Consider the following 13,835-nt stretch of genomic DNA (forward strand, 5'->3'; position numbering starts at 1 on the left):
TTCACATGTTTCAGATGCAAGAACTGAGAGATAAGTGATTGATGTTTCCCAAAATCACTCCACCTACCCCAAACGGTGACACAAAAGTTCATCTCCAGGTCCTTGGACTTGAGAGTGCCTGTTCCCTCCATTCTCTAAATATTACCCTGCTGTACAGGCCCACAGTTTATAAACAGTTCGGAGATCCAAAAAGCTCTGACAACCAAAAGCCTTTTCACAAATCATTTGGTGGAAAAATCTGACCGATGTTTTGTTCATTTAGTTAAAAAAAAAAAAAAAAAAAGATTGACTCAAACTGACATGTTATTTATAGTCCTTCTCTAGTCACTTTATATGAATAGTCATAGGTTCTGTCACTGAAATAGTGATGAGTTTGGCAATGAGGTGACCTTAGAATATACAATATGTGCTCCCTAATACTTTCTAAAATTAGAAAAATGAAACATTCTAAAACACATCTGACCCCAAAACTTCCAAAAAGGGATTATAAACCTGTCTCTTGATATTTTTTTTCTTTGCTTGTCCAAGCTTTTGTCACAGGGGAAACAAGGACCAAGACAATATTTCTTTGAGTTTCCTGAGCCAAGCTGTAAAGAACAGAATAAGAACTCAAGAAATGCCTGTTGAGGCCAGGCACAGTGGTGCATGTCTCTATTCCCAGCAGGTAGGGAGGCTGAGGCAGAAGGATCATGAGTTCAAAGCCAGCCTCAGCAACTCAGCGAGGTGCTAAGCAACTCAGTGGGACCCTGTCTCTAACTAAAATACAAAATAGGGCTGGGGATGTGGCTGAGTGGTTGAGTACCCCTGAGTTCAATCCCCAGTACCCCCACCCAAAAAAGAAAGAAAGAAAGAAAGAAATGCCTGTTGAGAGCATCTCAGTCCGTTTCACAGGTGCCCTGAGAGATTGGAGTGGCAGGAAGAAAATTCCTATTCTTCAGAGAGAGAGAATTTAAGGCTGAAAAGAAAAAAAAAACTTCCAAGAGGTCAGAGAGTAAGTGTAGATTAATGTCAAAACGAGAACCTTGGTTCCAAGATATCCTGAGGTTCACCCACGCACAGTTGTGTAAGAATGGAAGGGGGAAGTGCAGGTTTTTGAACTCTAGACTGGAAATCCCTTGTCCCAGCCATGGCCCCTTTGCCAGGAAGTAGCTTTCTGTCCCCGCAAATGCTTCCTGGTAAATTATCTCACTTCAAATCTCAACAACCTTGTAAGTAGGAGCCATAAATCATAGGTGATAAATGGAAATCCCAACATATTTTAAGATATGGCAGTATATCGTCATATGTGTGTGACAAAGCCAGAATTCAGAATTTAATCCTCATGGATCCCAGATCAGGGAAAGAAGAAATCCTAAGTCAGAGAAAACTTCTTTGAGAATCATCTGCCTTTCTGGATCATTCACACCATGGGCCAGTTTGGCTTTTGAAGGGAGAAACAAGCTCCAGTTTCAGTGACTACCCATCATCCTCTGACTAGGAGACACTCCCAGAAATGTGGCTTCCCAGGGGCCCATATGGGGCTGAAGATTCCCTCATGGGGATCAAGCAACTTCCAGAACAAAGGAGAAAGCAGCCACATACTCAAAAGTCCTGGATGCAGCCTCCTGGGGAAAGAGGCTCACTTAGTCTGGGGAATCTTCATGCCCACATTGAGTCCTGTGGAGAATGAGGCAGGACATACACAATGTGATCTCCTGAGCCCTTGACCTCCTCTTAGAAAGATAACTGAAACTGAGTCCTACACCAGCGCCCTCAAGAGGCAAGTTCAAGAATATCCCCAAATGAAGTGATCTTCCTCCAGCCCTAGAGATTCCAGGACTGTGAGCCCACACAGGTGGAGTGAAGAAGGAAGGAGGGAGAAGGAAAGGGATGGCTGGAAGCTAGTAGGGAAGGGCTCTTATCCAGAATCTGCCTGCAGAACACCTGCTAGCCCTTATTGACTTAGCAGGTGACATTCTAGAAAAGACAGGAGGATGCAGAAGTCACACCCCTCCAAGCTAGATTCCCATTGGCCCTTGATATCCTTAAAAGGGCCCAATAGTTTAGTACTCACTCCCTAGATCTTCAGGAGATTCTGAGATTACACTCACTCCTTATCCCAAAGCATGAAATTCACCACTCTGCTCTTGGTGACAGTTCTGGCAGCGGCCCTGGACTGTGTCCGTAAGTATGGCCCTTCCCTTGCTGCCCACTGGAGAACTCATAATCCAGGGAAACCTTAGCTCCTGCCTTCCTCCCCTCCCATGCTATCCTGGATCCCCTGCTTCTTCAAGTGACCCCTGCTCCCAGTTTTCCACACATGGCCTCTCTACCATCCTGGGCAGGGAACCAGGAGCTCTCTGACCCCAGCCTGGTCCCACAGATCTCCCCACACACCATCCTTTGCCTGTGATGCTCTAACCACACCAACCTTCTTCCACTACCTCTGGGGCACTGCAAATAGTTAGGCAGGTGGCCCCTGCACAGGGGTGTCAAGGTGAGGGGTGACTGGAGTTAAATCTAGCCCACATTCCATTTGCCAAGCGGTGTGCCCTGCCAGGGCTATCTCTCAAGAGGAAGGGACATCTATTCTAATCACACAAAAGCACCATTGGAGCCAGCACTACCTTGTTGTTCCTTAAACATTGGGACCTTCCTTCTTGCTATTCCCTCTGCTGGGAATGTTTCTCCTCTCCCTGTCCAACAAACCAAACAATTCTTTTGTGTTTTTTTTTTTTAAACCAATGCGTGATCAATTTTTTATTAATTTTTAAAAATTTATATATGACAATGGAATGCATATCTCTGGTTGTATACAAAGTATACTCACACCAATTCATGTCTTTATACATGTACTTTGGATAGTGATGTGTTGTATGCATGTATGAATATGCCACAAGAATACCAACTATTTAGTATAATTAATATATACCAATTAAGAAAGAAATGGCAAATGTTTTAGGAGATAGGTGTATATTCTAAAACACTGAGATAGGTGTATATTCTAAAACACTGTATATATTCTAAAACACTGATTTAGGTGTATATTCTAAAACACTGTATATAGAGGTGTATATCCTAAAACATTTGCCATTTCTTTCTTACAAACATCTCTTGGTATCCTATTTTTTGGACAATTTTTGGTTTTCATTTATCAGTTAAAGATCCTTTGGTCCTTAAAATTTTTTACCTTTTTTTTCTTACATACATGACAATAGTGGAATGCATTACAATCATAATTATCCATTCACAGCACAATTTTTCGTAACTCTATGTATAATGTTCACACCAAATTATGCCATTATACATAAGCTCTCTTATTTTTCTTTTGCATTACAATTCTTAATACACCTTTATACCACAATTTATCATATCTCTGTTTGTATATAAGGTATGTTGACACCAAATTCACGTCTTCATACATGTATTTTGTATAATGATGAGGGTCTCATTCCACCATCCATGCTATTCCCATTCTCCCTCCCTTTCCCTCCCACTCCTATTCCCTATCTAGAGTTAATCTTCCTCCCTTACTCTCCCTCCCAATCCCATTTTGAGACACCCCCCCTTATATCAGAGAAGATATTTGGTATTTGATTTGGGGGGAATTGGCTGATTTCACTTAGCATAATCTTCTCTAATGCCATCCATTTCCCTGCAAATACCATGATCTTATTCTTTTTTCATGCTGAGTAATATTCCATTGTGTATAAATGCCACATTTTTTTTTATCCATTCATCCACTGAAGGACATCTAAGTTGGCTCCACAGTTTAGCTATTGTGAATTGTGATTCTATAAACATTGATGTGGCTGTGTCCCTGTAGTATGCTGTTTTAAGGTCTTTTGGGTATAGTCCGAGAAGAGGAATAGCTGGGTCAAATGGTGGTTCCATTCCCAGCTTTCCAAGGAATCTCCATACTGCTTTCCAAATTGGCTGCACCAATTTGCAGTCCCACCATCAATGTATGAGTATACCTTTTTCCCCACATCCTCGCCAACACTTGTTGTTTGTCTTCATAATGGCTGCCATTCTTACTGGAGTGAGATGGTATCTTAGAGTAGTTTTAATTTGCATTTCTCTGATTGCTAGAGATGATGAGCATTTTTTCGTATATTTGTTGATTGATTGTGTATCCTCTTCTATAAAGTGTCTGTTCAGGTCCTTGGCCCTTTTGTTGATTGGATTATTTGTTTTTTTGGTTCTTATCTCATTGAGCTCTTTATATGCCCTAGAGATTAGAGCTCTATCTGATATGTGAGAGGTAAAAAATTTGTTCCCAGGATGTAGGCTCCCTGTTCACCTCACAGATTATTTCTTTTGCTGAGAAAAAAACTTTTTAGTTTGAATCCATCCCATCTGTTGATTCTTGCAAATCAACCAATTCTTAATGTCACCTAGCCAATAATTTTTCATCTATCCAATGTCAGTTCAGATATGATTGCTGGGAAAATCCCTCCATTGACATGCAGAACAAATCGGATTCAGTTTGCCCTCGTCACACCATGCTGTTTATTTCCCTCTGGTGCCATCACAACTGTCATTAAATAATTTTGTAATAGAACATGAAGTTCATCAGGGTAGGGATCTTGTTTGTCTTCTACAGCACTGTATCTCCAACCATTGGCAGAGAGCTTTGTTAAATGTTATGTTTTTAAAAAAAAAAAATAGAGGAAATAAGAGCTGGGTTCCAATCTCAGAAATTACCGGGTATGACCTTTGGTCCCCACACCATCCTCCCCTACTTTGAAGGAGCTTGAGCCCCTCTGACCATGTCTGGTCCCTTGTCCACAATCTCAGGGAAGTTTCATGATTCAGAGCAAGTCAAAAGAGGGCAGTATTCTCAGAGATATCATACTTCCTAGCAGAGAATCCATTTAAAAAAAAAATGTAGAAGGAATTAAATTGTAAACCTCAAAGAGATGCCCTGGTGGACCTACTAATGTGGCAAAAAAATACATTCAACCAAAAGGGAACTTGATTCCTCTCTGTCTCCAAACATTTCTGAGAGCTGTGTTTGGAGAAAGGGAAGAAGAAGGTGGCCCAGGTAGGCCTGGGCCCGTCCTCACTCAAATCTCACATCTGTTTCCTCCGTTACAGAAGTTGCCACCTCCGACTCTGTTCCTGACTCTGCGCCCCGTGAGTCCTCCTCTCCCTTCAACCCTGCCCTTGGTGGGAGGGTTTAATAATCAGGGATGTGAGCAGAGGATGGAAGAAGAAACCAGCAGGAAGGGGTTGAGTCCCTGCTCTTGGAAGAGCAGATAATGCAGTCAAGAGGGGTGCTGGGGTTACAGTGGGAAAGGCTAAGGATAAAAGAGGATACCAAGGCAGATAAGGCCAGTGGGGAGCAGGAGGGGAAGTTCTGCTCTGAATAAAAGGGAGAGGACCATCAGGTTAAATGATAACCAGGTAGGTAAACAATCCCACATGGTATTAACACCTTCACCAGCAAACACCTTCCATGTCTCCCAGCTCTCTACCATGGTATCCATGGTCTCTTGCATAAGGTTCATTTTCCATGACCCTCCTTCATGTACCACCACACCCCCTCAGTTAAACTTGTTTCCATCCCCCACACCTGGCCCACATCTGGCCCACACCTGCCTCCCCTCAAACTCTTGCTGACTCACTTCCTGCCCCCCCTGGGATTCCCTTTCCAAAACCCAATTTCTCTGTCAGGTGCTCCCTGATTTTCACCATACTTCAACCAAGTCCTTTCCCAACCCTACCCACCATAAGTGCCCAACAGTACCCAGCACATCTTAGGAGGCACATGGTACATAGAAATCCTATCTCCCTTGAATGGGCAAGGTTTATGCCATATCACTTCTGAATTCGGCACCTATCACACATTAGGTATCTCAGGGTCCTGCCGCCCATTCCAAAGGGAAAAGAAAACACCTTGATTTTGAGCTGAGGCTGTAGCTCAGCGGCAAAGTGCTCATGTGCGAGGCCCTGGGTTCGATCCTCAGCACCACATAAAAATAAATAAGTAAATAAAGATATTGTGTACAACTACAACTAAAGAATAAATATTTTTTAAAAAAGAAAGAAAACACTTTGATTTTGTTAAAAACAATAAATTTGTGTGTTTGTAGCTACTGATAATGAGAACTCTGCTGACCATGAGTACTCTGAAGAATTCCCAGATCTACCAGATGAACTCAAGTTCCTCAGTAAGTCTCTGTCCCTATGCCAGATCAACAAGCTAGAGAAGTCTCTCACAGCAGGCCCATGTGACATCTCCACCCACAGAGGCAAGCCTGGGAGAGTCAGACAGACTCATACACCTGCACACAAAGGCAGTGAGGGGGCACAGGCTGCACCCACACACAGGGTTTCTGCAATGGTGGATTTTTGCTGCCTGCACCATACATGGCCCCTCGGCAAAACATCTCCATGTTAGGAATTTATATAGTGATGATGTCTGGGAGGAGCTGTCTTTAAATGACGTGGCCTTTCCGCTGATGTGATTCTTCTTCTGCCCCCAAATTAGAACTCTTCCTAGTGAAAGGTATCGCTGCAGCAAAAAATGGCGCTAGTAAAGCAAAAACAGGAATGCAAACTGGGGCCGAAGGTGGAAAAAAAGTCTATGAAGGTGAGTGCATCCCAAGGCAAGGCTTTATGGGACCGATAATACTCACCACCCACCATCCAGAGGTGGGAGTTGGGAGAGGATGTACCCCCAAAAACTCTCCCTGACGTGTGAAACCTAGGATGGCCACAGCCCCTGCCACCCATGCCTCCTTCCCTTTGTGTTTTCAAACGTCCCCAACTTCTCATCCACTGTCCTCTGTGACTGATTCTCCCTGAGATCTAATCCCAGCCTTTTCCTATTCCTCTGGCCCCTCCCAAGGTTCTTCAACCCCTGGTGTATTGAACCTCCATCCCCCCAGCTTTTGTGTGGCCCCTCCAGGGGCTCAGTGAGTTTGGGGGGGGCAAAGATGGAGATGAGGAGGAATGGAGGGGGTGGAGGTAGTGCCTGGAGCCCTTGAAGCCTCATTCTCATCTCCACTTTCCTTTCAGATGCAAATGAATTTATAAAAGGACTGAAAGAACGGTTTGGTAAATCCCGTTTGCTATCTAAACAATGAAAAGAATGGGGTCACTGGATTCAAAGCCTAACACCCTTGTGCCCTAAAGCCATTAAACTGAGAGCATCCAACTCACTCTGTGCCTGTGCTCTGTGGAGTGGGCTGTGAGGAGAAGAGCTCTGACCAAAGCACGCGAGACCCAAGGTGTCCCGGTCCAAACCCAACAAACCCAAACCCACCGCCAGTCCCAGGCTGCCCACAGGGCAGGAAATGGGCCCTTTTATTCACACCCAGCCACATGTCCGCACACTGAGTCTCCTAGTCCAAATGCCACTCGAGTTCTCATCCGCCTCCTATTCCTCACACGTGGCTCTAGGTGACATTTGAGCACTTCTAAAAATTAAATCAACCTCCAAAGAACCAGAATTCATCCTCCTGAAAATAGTCAAAGTCAGGGCCATGTCTAGGAAAGCGGCTGTCTAGTATTTTTATTAGAAACTCTTCCATCCTGCCTTCTTTCCCTACAGTCTACACTGGGCCAAAGTGAATGGCAATGGCTGATGAGGTCAGGCAGGAGGTAGAGGTGATTGGCACTTGATAAAAAAAGACCAACTGAATCCATTAAAATCATCCTTGTCAGGTAGTTGGTGTAGAATCTGTTTAGGACTGTATTTTAGACATGTGAATTATTTTCTCCTAAAATCTCTCAAAGGGGCTTTGGTCACCTCTTCCCCCTGAATTCTTTTTTTTTTTTTTTTTTCCTCTCCACCACAGTTCAGGACTTCACCTTGCACACTGATGAACCAGGGAAGAACAATCGGCTCTCCTGCCAACCCCCTCCCCAGGGCAGGTGTGTGGCCTCCTGGCCCTTTAACATCCCTAGGGAGTCCTTGATTCTACAGCTCCCCCTCCTACCCCATCTATTCCCTCCCCTTCTGTGCTGGGTGTGGAGAGCTTCCAGCCCAGACACTGTTTTAAATAAATGAAGAAACACATCCCCCTTTTCACCTCCACACATATCCTACATTTCTGAAAGCAATGCCAAAGACACAAGGCAGGGGTGGGGGTACGCTGGGGAAAGAACCCCTCTGCTCATAGATCATAGTCATCACTGAGCACACACAGCATTCACGTTGAGTAGACTCTGCCCTGTTACAAGCTGAATTTTATCTCCCCAAGAGACATGTTGAAGTCCTAGCACTCAGTCCTCGGAATGTGACCTTATTTGGAAATGAGGTCATTACAGATGTGATTAATTGAGAAGATCATACTGAAGTAGGGTGGAAACCTCCTTCAATAGACTTATATCGTTATGAGAAGAGGGAGAGGGCTGAGGAGATAGCTCAGTTGGTAGAGTGCTTGCCTCGCATGCGCAAGGCCCTGGGTTCAATCCCCAGCACCGCAAAAAAAAAAAGAAGAAGAGGAAAATTTGGACACAGAGAGAAGCCAATATGAAGATACACAAACAAAAGTAGATGGTCATGTGACAATGGAGGCAGGCTAGAATGACACATCTACAGGACAAGAGATGCCTAGGCTTTCTAGAAAACCCCAGAAGCTACAAGAAGCAAGGAAGGATTCTCCTCTGCAGAATTCAGAGAGAGCATGGCCCTACTGACACCTGGATTTTGGACATCTAGTTTCCAAAACTATGAGACAATAAATTTATGTTGTTTTAAGCCACTCAGTAGTCAGCACTTTGCTATGGTAGCCCTGGGAAATCAGTAAATGTTCTCACTCCCAAACTCATCCTTTGGCAAACTTTTAGTTCCTCCTAATCCCCAATTCACATAGGTTTAAGAATTTGAACTCCCTTTATCCCTAACCTGGACCAGACATTTCTAAGAGAGTAACTCCACTACAAAGAATAAGAACACTTCGTGTCTCTTGAGAGGTTTCCTGGGGTGGGCTCAGGTCACTCTGGGAAAGTGCCCTCAAATCAATCCAGCTGACACAGGACCTGTTCCAAGTCAGAGGGATGGACAAGTTAACCTCAGGACCTGAGATCCATGCAGATCAAGAAAGCCATCTAAAGACTACAGTGCTCTCACTCTCCCTCACGTCAGGACCATCTCGAAGTTAGACAGAATGGACAATCCTTGGACCAGGGAGGGATGTGAAGGAGTGAATGCCAGGAGGCCAGTCGGGGGACCACTGCCACCTGCGGCTCTGGTTGGCTCATCCTGAGCTGAGGTCTTGAATTGGGACATCTTCTGAGGAGTCCTGGATGAACCCAGTTCATCTCTGCTCTCACCTGATGACTCATAATCGGTTTTCTCCTTTGCAAAAAATAGTTTCCGTGATCCCACAGAGGTTGCTCCTGCCCAGGAGGATACGGACCAGGCATCCCCTCACGCAGTCCTGCCTGAACACACAAGGGGACAATTTTGTTGCTGAGGTTGGAATAGGGGAAGGGCGTAAAAATACAACTTATATAGGAAAAGAGATATTCAGGGCTTCCAAATGGGAAGTAAGGAGTGGGCAGGGCAGCACCAGAGGAAGAAATGAAGAGTGTTCCCATGGCTAAATGCCAGGACTACAAGGAAAGAAGCAATAAGAATGCTGATGAGAAGGTTCATACTGAGTACGAAGAACAGAGAAGTCAGTCAGGAAATTCTCATCATATCTCATGCACATCGAGACCTCATGGGCTGATTCAGGCGACCCGTGGTAGTTCTACCAAGCAAAGCGGCCCATGACCCGGCTCCCATCGTCTTTCTGAACTTGTTTCTTCTATTCCTCTTCATGCACCTTCTTCATGAGCCACAGGGAAATTCTTCCAATCTACCAATGTTCCTTCTCCTGGTTAGTGCCCACATCTTTCCTGCCCCAGAATAACCCTTCCACCTCTTTTCCTTTCTTCCTCTCTGAAGCCCACCCTCCCTCTTATTCTTTTTACTGTTACCAACACATCCAAGCTGCCATCCTCTTTGGCCTGAAGTGCTGTAATTTTCTCTTCACCAGTCTCCCTGACTCCATGCTTGGCCATCCCCTAGGCTATTCTCAACACAGCAGCCATTCTCAATGGCAGTTTGTGTTACTTCATGCCACCTTACTGCTGTGATGCTCCGAAACTTTCCATGTCATTCAAAGTAAAAGTCTTTCTAATGCCCCAAGACCTAGCCACCATTTCTTCTCTGGCCCCATCTCCAGTACTGACTCCCTTTCATTCTGTTCCATCTGTACCTGACTTCCTTGTTGTTCCTCAAACACCAATCATGTTCCTGCCTCAAAGACTTTGTTTTTTCTTCTTCCTAGAACACTCTTCCTTCAGGTAACTGTGTGCCTCACTCCTCTGTTTCCTTCAGCTCCCCCCTCAATGAGTCCTTTCCTGGTCAGTCTTTATAAAAATTGCAATGCTCCCCCATGAATTCCCTGCTTTATTTTTGTCCTTAGCATTCCTTGCTATCTATATTCCACATAATTTATCTATCCATTGTCTGTTTTCTTCACTCAAATGTAAGCACAGACAGGTAAGAATACCTGTCTGTCTTTTTTACTTCTGTGACCTCAGCACCTGGAACACAGCAGGTACTCAAGAAGCAGAAACTGAATGCTGAGTGAATTCCCCTTTCCTCCCACCTCCCCGTTCCTTTCTATGAAATTAATGTCTCTGTTCTGTTCTCAGAATAGGTTTTTGCATGTCTGCTAACTCTTCACCATAGGCAACTCTTGAGAAGCAAGTCTATGCAGAATGCAGTCAGGAGGGCGAATGCTCATCAGGTGACAGGTGGTGAGCAAGTTGTCTGTGCTGAAAGAGAGTCATGAGGGCACAGTCCATTCAGGCCACAGCTGCACATGACACTTCTGTCCTCCCCACCCAGGCTCTTGGATTATCTGCCTACAGCACCCCAACATACTCCAGATCTACTCCCCTCAAAGAGAGAAAACTTCAACCATCTCACACCCACAGATCAGTGACTTTGTATACACAGCGATGACAATGAAACCAGATGGAGGGAAAAATAGCTTCTCTCAGCCCTGATGAAATCTCATTCAACCTAAGGTGGCAAGAGCAGGACCTGTGATAAACAAGAGGCAGTCAGCTCCCTGCTGCAGGGTAGGTCTGCAGACTCTAACATGTGCCTTTATTGGGAGGGACGGTGGACTGTGTGGAAGGAACTCCTCAAGGTAGGAGCAAACTGTCCGTACCAGATAGCCTTCTCCTCCCCTTCTACTCCAAATCTCACAAAATGAGCAAAAACACTCCGTTATAGAAAAACAGGCTTATTTCTGGCTTTGCAGTTGTTTCCCTGTTTCCTGTGGTTAAAAGTTCAGATGCAAATGCAAATGATACAGATATGGGGAAAGCACTCAACAACAAAATTCCAAGAGTAAGGAAGAAGAGTAAAGACAGATCAACCAAGTTCTTAACTCTAAAACCAATTGAAAGGATTACAATAAGAAAATTAAATAAAGACAGATATATAAATGTCATCTTAGAAAAATCAAAAGCATTTATAATCCCAAGTAATACTTTCTATGAAAAGTTCTGCCAGGTCCAGTGGAAATGGCAGAGTGCTGAGGCAGTGGCCCATATGGACGGGTCATGGATGGAGCTGACAGGCACGGACTTCTCTAAAGCACAGAAGACATCCAGAGGGCAAGAACAAGGACGACTTGTTTGTAACCAGACAGATCATGTGTATAATAACACTCCTGGAAAAGAATATGTGGAAGAGGAAGACATAACTGAAGGAAATGTTCCTTAAAAATAAAAGAAAACTTGAATCTGGATAGAGGAGGGAGTCAGGGAATTATTTAATGGGTGTAAAGTTTCAGCTTTTCAAGATGAAAAAGTTCTGGAGTTTGGTTCCACAACACTGAATATACTTAACACGCTGTTGACCTGCATATTCAAAAGCAATTGTGATGGTCGATTTTAGGCATATTTTACCAAAAGTAAGATTTTTAACTTAAAAAAAAAAAAACTTGAATCTACAGATTGAGAGCAAAAACTGATTCCAAAAGACCAAATTTGAGAACTGGACTAACAAAATTTCTTATTTTCAAAGACAAAGAAAAAATCCTTTGTAGGGTGATGGGTCAGAGAAAGGATGGAGAGAGGATGGCAATGGGCACAGGGGTAGAGTCAGACAAGAGGAATCACTTCTGATGTTCTAATCACAGAGGGGCGACTATGATTGACTACAGTTAATTGTGTATTTAAAAATAGCTTATTAGAGAGGATTTGACTATTCTCAACACAAATGATAAATTTGTTTGAAGTAATAAATACACCAATTACCCTGATCTAATCTTTACACATTGTATACACGTACTTAAACATCACATTATACTCAGTAAATAATTACAACTACGATGTCAATTAAAAACAAATTATTTTAAAAACAAACAAGAAAAAAATAAATGTTGGGGTATTTAGGCAAAATACCAACACACGTACTGAGGGGATAGGGATCAGTCTGGCTCCAGATTTTGACACCAAAAGACAGTGGAGAAATTCTTTCAACTCCTCTGAGGGAAGAAAAGTGATAGACAAGTATTTTGTTTTTAAACTATTTTACTAGATTTAAGAAACAGACAAATATTCTCAAGCACACCAGAATTCAAGGAATTCGTTCCTATGAACATCTTTCTCAAAAAGAAAAGAGTAAGAAGATAAACTTCAGCCAGTTAAGAGATAAATGGAGGAAATGAAGTAAAAGGATTAGTTGTGGGTGATAAATCCACTTGAGCACAAGACAAAGCTCAAACTGCTATTGAAATTATGATTACAGAGCAGAGAGCTAATGTTATAAACCAGGAAAATTTAACAAAAGATCAGGAGGGGGATGGAAGAGAAAGGGAGTCAGTGTAAGTAGGCAGACTTATGCAACTTTTATAGTTGGAGGATCAAAAAATATTTTAACCTGCTATATCAAGTAATGAAAGTATAAAGTAACTCAGTAGAAGAAGTAACAATAATAATATAATCCATGAAAATGAGCTGGCAATGAGGAAAAAAGGAAAGTACACTATTTTAATCATTATTAGTAGAGGGAATCCAACTCTAAATAAATAAGGAATTGAGAACATCATTTGAAGTTGTGGACATCAATAGGACTTTAAAGAAAAATAATTCTTTTAATTATCATAATTACACACAAAAAAGAAAAAAGAAACACAGATCACATAGCAACATATAAATAATTTAAAACTGAAAAAACAGAAGGAGATAGTAAGAAGATAAAGCTCCTTCCAAACACACTTTTCAAATGACAAATAAAAATAGCACAAACTCATGTCTTAAAAGCAAATGATCCTCATATTGGATAATACCACAAAAACCTAACCATAAAAAATGGATTAAAAGCCTCATCAAGAACAAAGTCAATGCTCTCTGCTGTCTCCCCTCCTGCCTGCTTGTGTTCCCGCCTGCCTCCCTGCATAATTCAGTGCAGAAGCCAACAGGTAGAGCCAAGGAAGCTGGGCCTCTGCTTGGGAAGGGCGTGGGGGGTTTCTTGAAAGCTGGAGTGAGTGTTGGAACTGAAGATGAGTAGAGTGTCTGCTAGGGGTGACAGGGCATGGGGTGTGAGCCCAAGGAGAATGAGGAGAACACCCATGCAGCCTGATGTGGAGTGCTGAAGCTCAAATAGGGTAAGGGGGTCTACATGGTGCAAGGTGCATTACCTTGTTATGTTGGACTGGAACTGGAGATAACAGGGAGAACTTATGGTCTTCAATATACATCCATAAGTGTCTACCTCTCCATGAATATGTATACACTAGATATAGGCATTTTGGTATAAATACGTATTATTTATTTGTAGGAATGCACATATATACATAAGTACACACACACAGGTATATAAATATGTA

The 13,835-nt window shown here is 43.0% G+C and overlaps 1 protein-coding gene across 1 annotated transcript; it reads left to right on the plus strand.

Moving 5' to 3' along the window:
- The first annotated feature begins 2,063 nt into the window (after positions 1–2,063).
- On the plus strand, positions 2,064–7,144 carry LOC144378373 (uncharacterized). Its single transcript, XM_078052397.1, has 5 exons — positions 2,064–2,163; positions 5,080–5,118; positions 6,078–6,155; positions 6,476–6,577; positions 7,006–7,144. Exons 1-5 carry the CDS (start codon positions 2,106–2,108, stop codon positions 7,071–7,073), a joined length of 345 nt encoding a protein of 114 aa, XP_077908523.1. The 5' UTR covers positions 2,064–2,105; the 3' UTR covers positions 7,074–7,144.
- Positions 7,145–13,835: the final 6,691 nt, after the last annotated feature.

The sequence above is a fragment of the Ictidomys tridecemlineatus genome, chromosome 6 (assembly GCF_052094955.1).
Source record: "Ictidomys tridecemlineatus isolate mIctTri1 chromosome 6, mIctTri1.hap1, whole genome shotgun sequence".
In the NCBI taxonomy this organism is placed as follows: domain Eukaryota; kingdom Metazoa; phylum Chordata; class Mammalia; order Rodentia; family Sciuridae; genus Ictidomys; species Ictidomys tridecemlineatus.

Excerpts from the sequence above, each read along its gene's own strand:
- LOC144378373 (XM_078052397.1), top strand. The coding sequence starts at position 2,106 with ATGAAATTCACCACTCTGCTCTTGGTGACAGTTCTGGCAGCGGCCCTG. Across the intron at positions 6,156-6,475 it reads AGATGAACTCAAGTTCCTCA|AACTCTTCCTAGTGAAAGGT; the intron begins GTAAGTCTCTGT and ends CCCCCAAATTAG. Across the intron at positions 6,578-7,005 it reads TGGAAAAAAAGTCTATGAAG|ATGCAAATGAATTTATAAAA; the intron begins GTGAGTGCATCC and ends CTTTCCTTTCAG.